Source organism: Schistosoma haematobium, chromosome 5 (assembly GCF_000699445.3).
Source record: "Schistosoma haematobium chromosome 5, whole genome shotgun sequence".
Classification (NCBI taxonomy): domain Eukaryota; kingdom Metazoa; phylum Platyhelminthes; class Trematoda; order Strigeidida; family Schistosomatidae; genus Schistosoma; species Schistosoma haematobium.
The window spans coordinates 12,322,047-12,340,776 of record NC_067200.1 but is presented as its reverse complement, the minus strand read 5'-3'; the positions used below and the strand labels follow the sequence as shown (position 1 = coordinate 12,340,776).

Here is an 18,730-nt window from a genome sequence, read left to right as displayed (position 1 = left end):
AAACTCTTATTATATCGAGTAGGTCGAAATATTTATTCTAGCTAATGCAAGTCACGAGTGAATTTTTTGTTGCATTCTGACTTGAGTGAAAGCATTAACTATGTGTTGTCTGCGAATACAGCTGCATTCCAAATTTCACCAGAGTCAAACCGCTAGAATACAACCCAATACGTAAGTAAAAAGTTCTTGTGTAGCACATGGTACAATAAACTTACGTTGTCTTTTTTAACTTATGGACAGAATTTGATAGCTCAGATAGTATGCGACTGTTGAGTCGTTTTGGCCATCGTGATGACTATATTCCTTTCATAGAAATTGTTGCCTTCAACACGTACACCTTTTATACTCATGCCTCTGTGGTTCTACACTTTTACATATATACTTGTATGTCTGCAGACGTGTTACTTTTTCTAATGTTTGTCTAAATGCCACGCTGTGCATTGCCTGTTTTGGGTTATAATACTGTCATTAATGATTATTATTTTCACATGGGCTGAAAAGCCTCCCTCCATATCATACTTCTGACCATCTGTATGCGTAGGTAGACGACTCCGTTTGTAGCCTTTTTGAGGTTTCTGCCGGTCTCAAGCTCGGTTAAAGAAGAGTTGGGCATAAAGTCAGTAAACTCATCCCACAGAAAAAACTCGCTAAAAAGCGTTAGCCAGAAAAACAATTCAAATCATTTAAACTCTGAACTAGAAGCTAAAGGATATTTACGTAGAAGAATTATGGCACATTATGGCTAGGACCGAGATCTTCGAAAGTCAGGAGGCCGATGCACCTTCTGACAAACAGAACAACATTGAATATAGGTACGTGGAATGTCAGGACAGTGTAGGAGACTAAGATGGCCAGCCAAATAGCTGTGGAGATACAACTTAACGGGTCGAGGGATGAATGAAACCGACTGGATCGGAGATCGACAGTAAGTATAACATTTGGAAATGATACTGTGATACTCGATTCAATTGCTTCGCACACACGAGATGTTGCACTGATGGTATCTAAAATAGCAGGAAAAGCGTTCATAGAATGGAAATATCATAGGTCCATGATCATTAGGACACTCTTTTAAATAAAGAAGAACGGAATTAAGATGAATGTTATTTACTGTTGCCCGACCACTATTTAAAGTGACCATGACCAGTTTTATGGGGGACTGCAACCGATCGTAACAAATTCTCAAGGAAAGAACCTGATGGTAGATCCAAACACCACGGTCGGAATGAACATCACCAGGTACGAAAATATCATGAGACGACATGGGATATGAGAAAAAGACGTAAATAATGAGAGATTCGCAAATGCATGTACCCTCATCAAACTGGTTATAAGAAGCATTATATCCTCCTAACACACAAAGCTACACAGGTCTCACTGGACTATACTACAGATAATCAGTTCGATCATGTTTCCATCAACAAAAGGTTTAGAAAATCAGTGGAAAACGTGTGAAGTAGGAGAGGAAATGACACTGCTCCACATCAACATCTGATTAAGGTCGTGATGAAAGAGAAGCTAAAGAAGCATTTGACAAACAACATCACAAACTCGTAATATAGCGAAAACAAGAGCGACTAGTCAGGAAAAAAGAAGGTGAGTTAATCACTGAGATTCAAGAAAAGAGGAACAGATGGGTAGAACGCTCTGAGAAGCTCTTGAACAAACTAGCTCCACTGAATCCACTGGACATTGAAGCAACACACACAGACCTTCGTATGGACGTCATTCCACCAATAATTAAAGAAATTGGAATAGTCACCAGACAAATTCTGAGTAGAAAAGCAGTAAAGCCTAACAATATTCTAAATGAAGCACTGAAGTCAGCTATACGGGTGGCTGCAAAGATGCCTCACGTCTTATTCATAACGTACAGGAAGGAAGAAAGTGTTCCGACTAACTGTAATGAAGGATGCCTCATTGAGACACTAGAAAAAGATCTCAGTAAGTGTGAGAACTACAGAGGAATCACACTAATATCAGTACCGTGAAAAGCCTGCATTAGAAAGCCATTAAACCGGGTTAAAGATTCTGTAGACGCCCAACTTTGAAATAAACAGGTTGGATTCCGTAGGGATAGGTCTTGCACAGACCAAATTGCGACACTACGGATCATCAACGAACAATCAATCGAATGATGCTCATCGCTATACACCAACTTCATTGACTGTGAGAAAGTACTTGGCATTGTGGATAGGAGGACCTTATGGCAACTTCGACACCAATAAGTGCCCGAGAAAATCGTCAATATCATACGGAGTTCATACGACGGACTTCAGTGCAATGTTGCGTATGGAGGTCAGCTAACTGATGCGTTATAAGCGAAAAGCAGTGTGAGGCAAGGCCGCTAACTCTCCTCCTTCCTCCTTCTTCCGGTGGTTGACTGTATTATGAAGACCTATATTTCAGGAGAAGCACGGAATACAGTGGTCAGCTTGGATTCAGTTAAACAATTTGAATTTAGCGGATGACCTGGCTTTTTTTATTTCACACATACCAACAAATGCAAATGAAGACAGCTAGTATAGCAGAAGCCTCTGAATCAGTGGACCTCAACATGTACAAAAGAGAAAGCAGAATTCTCAACTACAACATGGAGAACACCAATTCAATCACACTTGATGGAGAAACTTTGGAAGAGGTGGAAAGTTCCACTTATCTGAGTAGCATCATCAATAAAAGTGGAGGATCTGATGCAGACATACAGAGGGGGATTAGTCAAGCAAGAGCCGCATTCCTGCAGTTGAAGAACATAAAGAACCTAGAACAACTGTCAATCAATACAAAAACTAAAATCTTCAATACGAGCGTCAAGACAGTTCTAGTGTATGGAGCTGACACTCAAAGAGCTACTACGAGCACCATCAAAAAAGTACAAGTATTTATAAACAGTTGTCTGTGTAGGATGATCAGTGTCCGTTGACCAAATACCATCAGCAACAGCTTACTGTGGAAGAGAATAAGCCAGCATTCAATTGAAGAGCAAATTAGGAAAAGGCCCTGGGGCTGTATAAGACATACATTATGGAACTAATCTAACTGAATTATGCGGCAACTGCTAACTTGGAATCCTGAAAGGAAACGGAAAAGAAAGAGACCAAAGAACGTACTGCGTTGAGAATTGCAAGTAGGCATGAAAAGGATGAATAACAACTGGAAACATTTTGAAATGATTACCCTTGACAGAGTTCGACTGATTATACAGGTGGGCGGTCTATGCTCTCGCTCAAGCGGTAACAGTCGTAAGTAAGTAATTGTAAGCGGACGTTTGAAACAAACTCTTCATATTGGGCCTATTTTTGGCATATATTACCACCACTGACCGACAGGATTAATTTAAGTCTTATATTTGGTATTAAACGGGAGGTTCATTCTTCGTCACTGACAGTGGAGTCAGATCCCAGGCAACGAAGCTACTGAATGCTGGATGCTCCGGATTAGTGACCTTCGGTTTTAGGTATAAAAATGTAAAAGGTTACTGATTTTCGTCCATTTGATGCTTAAAGTATTGCCCCAGTTTATTAGGCACACGACTAGAGATATGGAACCGAAAGCTTCTGTTTAGCAATATGTCAAGCGTGGGGCTCCAGCTCATATTTGCAAGACATTGACGGAGCCTATCTTACTAACGTCGTTCACTTTGATATACTTTGAATTCCCTTATAGGTAGTTTGTTAGAAGTTCACATATCCGTCAGTGATCTGGGGTCTGACGATGGTGATAGCTTCTATATGTACTAGACCAGAAGCTACCATGTCTTCTAAATGGCAACTTCCATTAACGTCAGCACGCTGTATTCTGAACTATGATTGCTAGTTCTTGACTTTATTGTGTTAACGTTTCTACTCTAATATATATTAAACTGGTCGTGATGTGGCTTTTTAATCTCTATGATATCGTATAAAAGCCACATCACTATTTATCGTGATTCGCCTTTTCGTGTAAGTGAAGGTTTACGCCTGAAAAGACAAGTGTGGTATTAGCTATAAAGTAATACTAGTATAAAGACGAAATAGACATTAGTGACCACCGTGCTCACATTTTCGAGCCTCCAACAGATTTATGAATATTTTAGTTGAACCGAATTCAATCCGGTTACTTATTGACTCTAAAGAAGTGTCATATACTACGTCACGAAACGTCAGAAACACAATTTCTCTACTCATCGGAAGGTAACAAAAATACTTTTATTATTAACTCTCTATTTAATGCTCAGTTTATTTGAAACTATCAAGTCCAAACTTGGCATGAATACCTATAAATTACGCATGTTTGAAATCCACGATTCATTTAGGGGAGTCAGATATTGTGTTCTGGATTAGACGGGCAGGGTAATGCAAGAAGCTGAAGTCAACAAGGACTCGGAGTTAACAGAAGGCTGCTAGTGCTGGTTGACGTGTCGTTGGTATAGCATAGGGAGGAAGTCCTAGAAGTCTGTACACTGATTGGTGGTTTCGTTACATGATGATATTACTTCCTCGTGCAGATATTTGTGATGTGTTTAGCAGATGTTCTATACATATCTCCATGTCAGCTCCAATGCCCTCTTTTCTAATTTGTCTGCTTCTGTATCTTGGGCTTGTATGTTGGCTTTCTCTGACTCAATTTTGCCTATGCTGACCTCTGTCTTCTTGTTTTGTCTTTTTCGAAACCTAGACCAGGATACCTGCAAAGATCTATTCTTTGTGTCAGTATGCGTAGAGGCCCAGCATCACATAGCATTTCAAAGCTTTTTCTGACTTAATCCCATTTTAGCTTTTATCCGGAGTGGTCTCATCTTCTTCTGATAGATCTTGTCAAGCTCGAAACCCGTTTCTGAGAACTACCTTGAACATGCTAAGCTTGATGGCATCTTGAGTGAAGGCTGCATCAAAATTATGCGTTGATGCTTGTCCAATTATACAGTATATACCCACCCTCAGCTCTAACTTCGCTATCAACAAGTAATGACTCTAGCTATATCATCGCCTCTATTTGACGTTACGTCGTTCATTAAGTCTCTGAATTTCCAAAATCGTAGATAAAGAAAGAGGGTCTGATTCCGCCGTGTAGGTACGGATTGACAGGCGAGAGCAGCACTCCTTCAGGAGAAAAAACTGTCAGCAAAAGCTGAAGTCAGAATTTTTAATACGAACGAAGGTGAAATTGGGAAAGGTATCTGGAGCTCGGTAGGATAGACATCGAGGAAGTCATCACGAGGCCACTGGAAAAGAGACAGGTCAGAGAACATATTGTTCTGGGAACGGAGGTAGACATAAAAAATGATTGGATTTTAGGGAGAAACATAAACGCGTTCTCAGGACAGAGCTAGTCGGAAACTTCTGGTAGGCGCTCTATCCTCCCACGAGGGGTACAGAGCATAAGTAATGTGAACGATATGCATTCTCCTACCGCGGTCTAGCGGATTTTCGAATGCACTTATGTGGGAAAGCTTTGCCAGCTACAAACTTGTCGCTGATAGCCCATTTATTTACCTACAACCCTTCATAATCGCTTCGTCCTTGCATTTCATGCCTTACTGTGATCAGTTACTACTCCGTATGTTCTAATTTTCCAGGTAAACGGACACCTTCTGTATCTGCGCTTACGAAACTGGTTGTAAAAGGCAGTCATCCCAGACTTAAGGTCATATATTTGATCACGTTTTGTGATGAATACAACTTCTGGCAATTTCACACGCATACCGTTTTCATGCTGAAGATGACTATACCGTGTCTATCTCCTTCCAGATTGCCAATATGTTCTAGAAAACAGGCGCTTATGTGGAACCAAACGTTTATCACCTATAATTATACATTTTCGGCACCTGATTGTTTATTACAAACAGTAAAACCGTTCTTGGAGTTTATTGACTTTAATTAGTTTCTTTCTTCGAAGTAGATCCTATATTATTTTTGATTTGGGGACGATTCAAGAGGCAGGTGATTAAACACCTGATAGTCGGACAGATCAAGGGAAAGTCGCATCTCAACAACATGGTATTGAGTAGTCCGCTTGTGACACTTCCACAGATATTCTTGTTTGTTTTCTCACCCTCCATTCTCTTACAAATTCTGATGTTCATAATGGGGACAGGTCCAACAAGTCATGTTGGAAAACTCTTGGTAAACTTCTCCATTTGCATTATAAGACAATATTTCGTTTAATTATTTTTATACCCACTTATTCGTTTCTTCACTTTACTTATGTTAGTATTTAAAACTCATACATGACTGCTGTGATTATATTTCCGATAATAAAACTAACTGGGAAATAGTCGATGACTAAACTAATGTACATTAAAACAAAATACGTTTGTGAAGGTGCCGCATGTATTCGAAGTTTACTGACGCGTTTACTCGTAACACCTTTATAATCGAAGTATGCCAACCCAGCATCAGAATGCGGATGCCTTATCACACAGAGCAGCTATACTTCATGGACACTGTCCTTCGTGAGAGAACGAATGAGCGCATATTCAGGCAACAGATTCAGAAACTTCAGCAGTGTATAACGCTTGGAAAAACCAGAGTTCTCAGCCACTTCCAGAAGAAATTCAAGGTATGGGTTGGGGAGGTAGATGTCTACAAACCATGTGTAAATCACTAATAATAATAATAGATCGAGTATTATATTTTCGTTATGGACCACACTAGTCGAGATAATCAGCATGACTCCACAAGAATAGATTATAAGACAAACTTTTTGTGATAAAATTAATTACCGACTAAACTATTGAGCAAAGTGATATGTTTCTAATTACAAGTACAAGCTTAATCCCACCGATCAAGTTCTATTATAGTCACTGGTTTGCATGAATCAATGTCGTGCTCCATTTTGTTTTTAAATATCAAGTCTTCGGAAGTGACAGAGATGACACACTGAAGCTAACTTTCTTGCAAGTTAATTTGTTCTGTAACTTTGAGGTTGTAAAACTATAGGGACTTTTACTTACGCGTCCTCTTCCCGATTTCTTCTGATCACCCTACAAGTTAATAATAAAAGTTATCGATGTTTAATAGTACGCTTCAACATTTCATGCTTTATTATTATTCATTCGTCGACAAAATATTCTTTAGGAAAGTTCATTTTAGCAACAAATCTGGGTTGAAAAAATATGTCATTTTCATTATAAGACTTAGTGATATTTATCACAGATATATTTCACATATACTTTTCGTCTATTCACCTGTCAGTTGAATGACAACTTACAATCTACCCCTTTAGAATGCTACATTAATCCTTCTGTTTGTCTCTCTGGCATACTTGAAATACTTTGTCATTTAACAATATATACAATTAACGTTAGATGTATAAATAGTGTATTAATCATTAAGAAAGATAAAATAATGCAAGACAACTTAGTTATGAAGTCAAATTTCAGTTTGGCTATCAGTTATCAATATGTGATATGAAATTTCTATCATTTTCGATGCAAAGCCAATACGCTAAGAAATTCGTTTTGTGACATTTTGTACATTTTGGTAAGGTTTTATTTTCTATAATAAGGTTTTATACTCAAGATGATAGTAGAGAATATAGGAGTGAGACTATAATTTTTGGACGACCTTTGAGCGACGCTAGACTGACCTTGAGAGTGTCCATCCAATAACCAGGACCAAATGAGGGTTATAAACCTGTGTGAAGAGTCGGAATTATGGTTTAGAGTTGATGATTAAGGTTATAAATTAGATTTTGGGTTTTCATCACGAACTAACATCAGCAATAATGCCAAAACTCTATTTATTTGAATGAATGACTGAATTCCGCGCCAAAATTCGAGACCTGTCACCTTATATGTGATTGGTTCTTCCACAAATTATAGTCTTGCCGAATATTGGAGGTGTTATGCTTTTTAAGTTTGATGGATTAATTGATTATCGTCTATGTTTGTCTTATCATTGATTGTAAAATTATCTTGATTTTTCTTTACCCTGTCAAAACCTTTTACCCTGGAGTTTTATGCTGTTTGCTCGAATGGCTAATAAGTTGATTCAACTTGAATGTACTTGTTATGGGAACAAGCTGTTAGTCAGTTTTATAGAAATGGTAAAAATTCATTTGATACAAATATTAACAGGTGCGTTAGTTTCATTACGGATAAGGAAGACCAACAGGTTGAAATGAATGGAATTTCGTCTATGCTCAGGGTTAACAATCAAATTATTAGGAATGGAGGAAAGACAAAATTAAAATGTATACCGAGAGACTGAAAGTTTACCGTGATCATCCCATACCGTAGTGAAACATTGGAACGAAGTAAGAGTATTCTAAACAAACGTAATATAAGAGTATATTTTTGGGTTAGTAAAACCGTAAGATCAACATTAGTGAAATTTAAGGATAGGTTTCCTTAGGAAGAAAAGCCGAATGTTTTCTATGAGATCAAAAGTCATGATTGTAGTGCAGCGTATGTGGGAGAAACTTCAAAACAACTGAATATGAGGTTGAAAGAACATAAAAAATGTTTGAAAATTATTCCCTAATCCTCAGTTGATTTAAAGAAACTTGAGAATAGGTCGGTGATAGCGTTACAAGCTTTGGAAACAGGACACAAGATCAGCTTTGAAGAGACCAAAGCACTTCACAAACGTTTTAGCATACATAAAGAAAGATTGACAGCAGAAGCGCTGTATATATGGGCTAGTAAGAACAGCCTGAACAGAAAGGATATCGTTCAACTAGCAACTACTTGGCAAATGTTTATTAATAAGTAATTGAACTCTTTCTCTATCGAACCTGTCTGTTTCACATGCATCGTTATTGTGACTGAAATGAATGTGGGTTATTTTAGCACTACAATTATGTATTGTTCCTAGTATGGGACTCCTCAACAGTGCGAATCTACGATCCCGCCCCCCACGAGATTTAAATCCAAGACCTATCGATCACGAGCGTAAGCGCTTGAAGATGTCACAGGTATTCAGTGTTTGACAACGCTTTTACCAGCAACACCTAATATATTTCGTTCCCACCCAGAGAAATCAAATGACAGAGTCGAGGAGATCGGAAGAGTATATTCGGCGATGACCAATATATCGGAATTCTCTGATCTAATCTGGCTAGCGATTGCGGTTGATGTTGAGCACGGCGTTACCACACGTGATCTGGTGCGGATGCCTGACCGAGCGCCTTCAGCTAGATGAGTCCACTAAAACATATGGTCAGCATTCAATGTCGAAAACTTACAGAGCTATTTATTTTGGGGATTTATTTACCGCTACACGCTTTACCATTAGACCGCTGACCTGACATCCAACGGTCGTCCAGTGCTTTCAGGTTTTCCATGGTGGTCTAGCTTCAATTGACTCATGATTTCATTCAGTGAAATTTCTAAAATCTCCACAAATCCCCTTCCGATAAATATGTATTTGATGATTCGCATTTTACATGCACTTCAATGATTCAGAAACAATTTTTTCAACCTTCAAATAGCACTTTTATCTTTCCTTCACTGAAAAACTAATTAACACCAAATATCAACTATTACTAACTCAAACTTGCACACACACACACACTGTGAACTTTTTACATGATTGACATATAATTGACTCATGTTATCCTATTTACTAAAGTCAACATCTAAATGTGATTGCATAAGCACAATAAAGATTTGATTTGATTGTTAAACGCTGCGTATTTCTTTGATGATTTTCATTATTACCCTGAGGAAGTCAAGACAAGTTTGATAAACGAAACGTTAGAATTATGTTAAATTTCAAACGCTGAGTGTATCCCAAGTATAATTTTCAAGTATGAAAATTCACTTTGCTTTGAATTGTATGCTAGTCATTTTTTTTCTAGAAAGATAATAATACCTTCTCAATTAAACCATACATCTCATAGAACATAAGGCATTCAAGCAAACAATCAAACCTGTTGAATATCAAACCTAAGATCAGTGTAAACAACCTCAATCACAACAAGTTTGTTTTATCAATTTTTAAAATCCTGTATTCACAAAACAGATCCTGGTCAATCTCTTTTAAGAAATGCGCTTCTTAGTACTTCATTCATAAGTTTTTTGCAGATATAGATTTTAACTATAAGTGGGTTTGAATACATGAATTCTATCCTTTTCCGGATTCGTCAAGTAGATCTAAATAGAACTCAGTGTTTATGTTTATGTTGAAACTCGAAATAACTACGTACATTTTCAAGTTCAATGTTCTATTTATTAAACTTATGCTTCTAAATTACGTATAAAGATATGTGTAAGCAATTGTATTTACCTACTATAATTGTGAGATTAATGTCCAGTATATTTCCTTCGAAATGCCTAAATAGATCCGCCATATATTTAGCTAGTCGAAAGTCAACCTTTTTCAGAAGTTTACAATTATACAACCCCATTCTCATCACGAATAATTGATGTAAACCATTTGATTACTTCTAGTTGTGAAGTAATTCCAAATGTCAGGTGTAAAATTCAGAAATATATTTGATGTACATATATTACACTTCATACAAAAAGTACCTCTGGTATTACCTAACCGAATTGGTGGCTAAGAAACCTTGGATCTAATGTTTATATTAATTGGGACTCGTCAGAAGGTTGTTTTTAAGATCTTGAAGTAGATGTCGGTCCTAAGAAAGTTCGAACCGAAGACACACTGTCTTTTATTATGTGCAGTTACCACTAGCCTGTTTGAATTGGAAATGAATTCTTGCATAAGTGAGATGTTTATGTTGATTTATCAATTAATGATAACAACGTTGATTCATATAATAATCAGTAACAATCGATTATGCAAATATAAGTGATAACTGCTTAATAATCATTCGGTATAAGTGTTGTTTTCATTTAATGCCTGTACTAAGTTATTCCATGATAAAAAGCAATGTCCTAACATTATTTTGCCAATCAATTACTACCCATAGGTTTGTCTTAGCGACTAATGATTGTGGATCTTGATAATAACGTTATTGAATCAAACTATTTTTCCCTCCGATTAGACATGGTTATTTTTTTAAAACACTGAATTGAACTACTTTATACAGAACTAAGTAGTATTAACTAACAAAGCAAAATGTATACCAACCAACTAGCATAGAATTTCGTATATTTGTCAAATAATTACATATTATTTTCGCTTTATTTATTAAATCTTCACCGTTTATTACAGCCAAATTATTCACTGAAGAATGGTACTTTATAAAGAAGACAAATGAACACACACACAAAGTAGTGATTGTTACATATGTTTTATTCATTTCCGTTTTGACCAAGTGGTTTTAATGATGTTTTGACGTTCTACATTCTCTCCAGTTGAATGTCTTGGATTAGATTTAACCATAGATATTTTTTTATTGCTAGTTTTAGAACCATCATTATGATAATTATAATTATCATTATCTATTTTTGAGTCTTTTGAACTGTAAGCTAACAAAAGCATACGCATTTCTTCCAAACTAATTTTCCCATCATTATTAAAATCCCAATTTTGTAAAATCATAGATCGTGTATAATCAAGATCTGATTCATCAAAATCCTGTAAGATAATAAACAAAAATTGCCACGTGATTGTTAGTATTTCATCTGGATCACATAAATGTAATGCGTAATATGCATTCACCATGACTTCTAGAGGTTCTAGAATGATAAGGTTGAATAATGATAACTGCTTAAGATAAGAAAGCGATAATAGATATATACATATATATGTATCCAAAAGGGCTTCAAGTAAATAGTGATCGTGTCTATACTTATATAAGAAATCTGTAAACTTAATTAAGATATCTTCTACGGTTAATTATGATACAGACTGTGAAAATGTTTGTTCCAACAGTAGTCCTACTTTAATAGGATCTATACTTGCATCAGCTTCGTCGCCATTGTTATGTTCGAGATATTACGATACCACGTAATATCACATTACTTAAGGTACCTTAGTGCCCGCCAACGGAAGGCAAAATAGCAACACAATAACAGGATGAAGGTAAGTTATTTATCTGAGCCCCAGCTCCGGTAACTGAGGGAATAAGACCAGAGTCAGCAGGAAACATAAGTTATTCTACAAGCAGCCTATAAGAACGAATAACAAGCACTCAACTCGTGCATAAGATGTAGAATTCGAAAAGTGTCCTTGAAAAACGTCACAAAATAGCGTATCAAAAAAACAAAAAAAACCCAATGATTTTTAAGATCTTTTCAGGTGGGAAACATAAACTGAAGGCAACAATGGACGCTTTTTGGCATAAAAATGAGAAATTAAAGCTTTCAAAATTATATTACAAAACTAAGGAGTTAATCAAATGATTTCCAGAGATCTAGCATGCTCAACAAACGCTCTATGATATAAACTATTGGATCACGGTTCAGCAGTCACTGTATGTCAAGTGCTCACTGTGAAACCTATAAGACTCTTATTTTGACTCCCATTAAAATCATGGATGCTCACTGTTGAGATGTTTCAAACTAAAAAGAAACGACTAGTTTCGTTTCATATTTACTGACTGTCTGACTAAAAGAAGTCGAGAACATAAACTATGAAATCACTTATCTATTCTTACAAGTTATGTATCCTTATATGGCATAATTTAAATATCTTGAAATGATTTGTTACAAATAAAGAGTTAAAACAGCTTACTTCTTCAACAAGTTCAAGAAGATCTTTTAAGAAACCATACAATTCAAGATCTTCAATGGTTCCATTTTTATCCTTTTGAAGAAAAGGGGAAAAAATAAGCAAATTCTTTAAACTAGGTTCAAACCCTATCGTATCATATTTAACTGAAATTAAGATGTACTTTGATAATATGTAAACTTGGTCTCAGATCTCTTCATAAGCTGTAATCAATGTAGAATTGAATGAAAATCGGTTTAAATGCTTTAAGAATGATTAGGCTGGTGATTTAGCTGTATATAGAACAATGCCTGAAGTGAGTGTAATATAGAATTATAATGTGCTACAAATAATAAATGTAGATAAATATACAACTAATAATATTGTTGAATTGCTCTATGAGTTCGTCCTCCCTTCAAGATTCTGGTTGATGATATTATAAATATCGTTAGTGCAACGACAATACAAGTAAGGCCTATCAATTACATCTTTCTTAAACTTCCTAATAATAAATTTGCATTTAGTCGACTGTAATTTTTGACAGGTCAAATATATATAATTAATTAGTATCAGCTGAATGGTCACGAAGGTAACCATTCCTACGTGAGACCGAAGATACTAGATTTGATCCCCGCATGTAAACTCGCGAATACGTACTTTTTAAGAGTCCCAAGTTTTAAATAATGTTCTAAGATCAATTCATGATTTTCACAATGAAGATACTACAATTTCCACAAATCCTTTATACTAGTAATTAATGCATCAATAAAAACATAGATTTCAATCAGGATTATGCAATAACAAATGTAATAAACCAACTATATAACAATAACTCATTAGGATCATAATCGAATAATTTCATTAAGAAGTAGAAATCATGTTTCATATTGTTCCTATCATCTCTCATTCTAACACTAACTGTTATTGATTGAGACCATGAACCGATTGATGTTAGACCACCGTTGGAAACCTGGAAGCACTGGCCGATCGTTTTGTTCTATTGTGGGACTCCTTAGCAGTGCGCATCCACGATCCCGCTCGCGGGATTCAAACCCAGCGCCTTCAGTCTCGCGCACGAACGCTGAACCTACTGGACCACTGAGCCGGCTAGCATTCAACGGTGCTAATGTCTATCATCAACCAGTCCACGAAATTGCGCGACCATCTTCCATTGTACTGAGGTAGATACTTGTCTCTACCCTACACGTATTAGCTTCACTGGTCACGGCTTCTCACTTGAACCCGGAGAATTCCCTCACGAAGCTAGTCACTTGTGAGCATGTGTTAATTATCGGCATAGGGATTGGTTGATGTTAGAAATTAACACCATTGGATTCCGGCTTAGTGGTCGAGTAGGTTAAGCGTTCGCGCGCGAGACTGAAGGCTTTGGGTTCGAATCCCGCGAGCTGGATCGTGGAAGTGCACTGCTGAGGAGTCCTACAATAGGACGAAACGGCCGTCAAGTGCTTCCAGGTTTCCAACGGTGGTCTAACATCAATAACTATTATGTTTGAATGATAATTATAAACAAATAACTTATCTATAGTATAAATAGTTTAGCAGATAAAGTATTAGTGAAATAAAACTATGCTTACTGTATCATATAATGCAAAAACACGATCTACATCAGCCGCTGTAATTTTACCAGCATGTTTAAATATTGGACGACATAAAAAGTTCTCTTCCACTGGTATTAAACTATAAAATATTGTATAAAACTAAGTTATTACAAATGGGAATAAACTAAGAAATCAAAAATTGTTTATGTAAATGAATATTACGTAATTAGACTTATCAATTATAGTGTACTATTAAAACTGATCAAATACAATGAAAACATCTATAAACAATTTAGAATATGTTTATATAATAATGAGCAATAGGAAGTAGTGAACTGGTCAAATACGTTGGATTAATATATGATCAACTATGAGTTTATTGTGATAAATTGTCCTCATTTCAGATTTGTTTTCATTCACTAATTATATCTGGGAACCGTATATTCCTTACTTACTTACGCCGCTCACCAGCATTCTCCACCCAACCCTGTCCTGGGCAGTTCTTTCCAGCTCCTTCCAGTTGTTATTCATCCTTTTCATATCTGCTTCTATTTCCCGACGTAATGTGTTCTTTGGCCTTCCTCTTTTCCGCTTCCCTACAGGATTCCAAGTTAGGGCTTGCCTAGTGATGTAGTTTGATGATTTGAGTAATGTATGTTCTATCCATTTCCATCGTCTTTTCCTAATTTCCTCTTCAGCTGGATGCTGATTTGTTCTCTCCTACAAATGGCTGTTGCTGATGGTATCCGCAAATGGATGTTGAGTATCTGGCGTAGACAAACATTTTTTAATACTTTTACCTTCTTGATGGTGATTGTTGTTCTCCAAGTTTCAGCTCCGTACAGTAGAACTGCCTTGACGTTCGTATTGAAGATTGTGACTTTGATATTGGTTGAAAGTTGTTTTGAGTTCCATATGTTCTTCAATTGTAGGAATGTGGGCCTTGCTTTGCCAATCCTCGCCTTTACGTCTTCATCTGAACCTCCTTGTTCATCGATGATGCTTTCTAGGTATGTGAAGGATTCTACATCTTCCAGAGTTTCGCCATCAAGAGTGATTGGATTGCTGTTCTCCGCTTTGAATTTGAGGACCTTGGTTTTCCCTTTGTGTATACTGAGGCCTACTGATGCAGACACTGCTGCTACACTGGCTGTCTTCATCTGCATCTGTTCGTGTGTACGTGATAGAAGAGCTAGGTCATCTGCGAAGTCCAGATCGTCTAATTGGTTTTGAGCTGTCCATTGTATTCCATGTTTTCCTTCGGATGTCGAGGTCTTCATAATCCAGTCGACCATCAGAAGAAAGAGGAAGGGAGAGAGTAAACAGCCTTGTCTGACTCCTGTCCTTACTTGGAATGCATCTGTCAGCAGTCCTCCATGCACGACTTTGCATTGTGGTCCGTCGTATGAGTTCCGGATAATATTGACAATCTTCTCAGGAACTCCGTAGTGTCGAAGAAGTTTCCATAACGTCCTCCTATCTACACTGTCAAATGCCTTTTCATAATCAATGAAGTTGATGTATAGTGACGAGTTCCACTCAACTGGTTGTTTGACGATGATCCGTAGTGTTGCAATCCGGTCTGTGCACGATCGATCCTTACGGAATCCAGCTTGTTGATCTCGAAGTTGGGCATCTACTGCTTCTTTCATGCGGTTCAGCAACACTCTGTTAATGACTTCCCCTGGTAACTGTATATACTTATACTTATAGAATTTCGATAGTATCATAGGATCATTAGATCAAGAATGATCATATTCTGTTATTATTATAGTATACCGAATTCAATAAGAAATATCACTAACAAGAAGAATATTACTTGATTAAACTGAACAATTGATTATTGAAATAGATACAACAAACAAAAACGCTTTCTTCATCTCTGTATTTATATATTCCATCAATACATGCAAGTGATTAGATCGTATAATCAAGTGAAAATAATGAAGTGTTAAAAAGAGAATGAAATTGTAACTTGATTTGATATAAACGATAGGCTATTGTTATTATAATTATTATTAACGTCGATTTTCTCAAATTCACTTGATGTTGTTTATTTGTATCTTCTCATTGTTATTTAGGACTGCAATCGATCAGTCTCATGTTGGCATATGTGCATGCTGTGCGAACTGCCTCGATATTGCCTTAACTCACAAGCTTTATCAGCAAAGATGGATAGTGGCTAGCAGTCAAAATTCAGGACTTGCGTTTCGTCCTATTTGAGACTTGTCAGCTGAATGTACATGCATCTCAGAGTTGATGTTCACTATGAGCCTCAGACCCAATACCGTTTCCTTTAAACGCCATCGCGTTATCCACTTAGCTAATGAGTCCTGATAGCCATCTGTTCGTGCAATGGGGTGAAGTTTTAAATTCACTTGATGTTGTTTATTTGTATCTTTCCATTGTTATTTAGGACCGCAATTGAACAATCTCTTATTGGTATATGTACATCCTGTGCGAACTGCCTCGATATTGCCTTAATTCACAAATAGGACGAAACGTGCATCATGGATTCTATTGCTAGCCACTATCTATCTCTGTTGATTTTCTCAGTTATAATTGTGGCAATACGTATTACAGTTGTCATATCTCCGTCACCATTGTTGTTATGAATCATATTGGTGGAGAAAATAGCAGACATTAGGGTATTGAAAATCGAACCATTGTGGTCATCATCATTATAATCAAAACTTTCACACGCACACAAATCAAAAGGATAAGCAACTTAGAATTCATTTTAAAATTTACTAATTACTTAAACTGGCAATCTGAACATAGCAACGAAAAATACAATAAACTATCATATAATGGTTACTCAGTCTGACACGATAATGACTGCTACTACTGACAATAATAATACTACTCACAAAAAGCACTGTATTCAAGCATCATTTTGGCTTATCGATATAATGAACCAATCACGAGTAGCCAAATGAGAAGGCCACTTGATGACAATCAGAAATGTCCTAAAGGACAAATCTATACTGCTGGTTGAGACATGGATTGATTTTCTAAAGGTTAGAAACGTAAGTATGTAAAGAGTATCCATGCATGATATTCGGTAGTTCAACAGGCTTTATCATCTGTTCTTGTCCTCTCATTCAGTTTGGAGGTTAGTACATATCACGTTGTGTTTCAGTAACAGATCTTGGATATCGGGCAGCACAACACAAATAAGCCTTCATCTACTGTCTTTATGCCCATACTTGTATCATCCTATTCATACTTTCCGATAGAAAGTACAAAGTTATTTACATGTCATGCAAACAACAGATATTTATTGTTCTTTCAATGTACACAAAATGAATCTTTAATACTTTAAAATGTATAATTTTATTATCAGAATGCGTTTTGTGGAGATTTTTAGAAATTTCACAAGTTGAAATCATGGGACAATTGAAACTAGACCACCATGGAAAACCTGGAAGCACTGGACGGCCGTTTCGTCCTGGTATGGGACTCCTCAGCAGTGCGCATCCACAACCTCGCACCTCGCGGTATTCGAGCCCAGAACCTACTGGTTTCGCGCGCGAGCACTTAACCATTAGACCACTGAGCCGGCATCCAACGGTGTTAACGTCTAACTTTTCCATGGTGGTCTAGCTTCAATTGACTCATGATTTCAACTTGTGGAATTAAAATTTGTTTTTCATAAAAAGAGAAAAGAAAAGCTTACCGAGACATTTCACTTAGTTGCAATTTACCATCTCGATTATGATCGAATAATTTCAGCTGAAAATCAAAATATTTCAAGATGAATAAATTTGTATCACACACACACACACAAATTCTATTTCATAAATTCATCATTCCTCTTTTCCGGATCGATAAACATTTTTTGTTAGATGTTTTTTATGGCTTACATGCACAATTTGTTGTTTCTATTGTATCAATGTCACTTATTACTTATACTTGAAAGAACAAGGAATCACTGCATTTCCTTACCTCCACAACGCGCGAATGTGAGAAAATCAAGATTGGTAGAAGTGAAGATTTATTAAACTCAATGCACGACAAACAACTCTAGTACTGCCATTTTTGATGATTATGTAGAATAAAATCATATCGATGAGAAATACCCCGAGTTATGAGTAAATAACATGGTGCATGTCATGCTGAGCATAGTCCATGTTCATTGAATGCAAGAATATCGTACGTTGAACAAACATAACACTAAAACAACTCATCATCAGGCTATACTCTATTATATATAAATATCTATATGAAAATATTAAACCGTTCAAATCAACTTATTAGTCAGTGATCACCATGAAATAGATTGCATAACTAACTGCATATAATTTAATGTACGGATTGATGGTAAAAAAAGATGAGAAAATTTGAATTCACGAGTCGAACTAAGCTACACCACTATTGAAAACCTGGAGGTACTGGATGGCCATATCGTCCTGTACAATGATCATGCACAAGTCTGCATAAAATGGACTCTAACACAGGACCTTCGGTCTAACGCGCGAACGTTTTATTTCTAGACCGTTGAGCCAGCATCCAACGATGATATTGTCTGACTTTAATCGATCCATGATTTTGAGCAAACGTTCGTCCGTTATCTCAGGTGAATAACTACCGCAAATCCGACACGATTTGAACTTTATTGGTCAT

The 18,730-nt window shown here is 36.6% G+C and overlaps 1 protein-coding gene across 1 annotated transcript in view; it reads right to left on the bottom strand.

Annotated features, from left to right (window-relative positions):
• Positions 1-11,025: 11,025 nt before the first annotated feature.
• Positions 11,026-18,730, bottom strand: part of CBP53E_3 (Calbindin-32) — a 63,785-nt gene continuing 56,080 nt past the window's right edge. Inside the window, exons 7-10 of the mRNA XM_051217498.1 lie at positions 17,784-17,839; positions 14,141-14,243; positions 12,570-12,641; positions 11,026-11,471 (exon numbers count right to left, since the gene is read on the bottom strand). Of these exons, the coding sequence (XP_051064912.1) occupies positions 11,190-11,471; positions 12,570-12,641; positions 14,141-14,243; positions 17,784-17,839 (513 nt within the window). The 3' untranslated portion in view covers positions 11,026-11,189. The remainder of the gene's footprint in view (positions 11,472-12,569; positions 12,642-14,140; positions 14,244-17,783; positions 17,840-18,730) is intronic.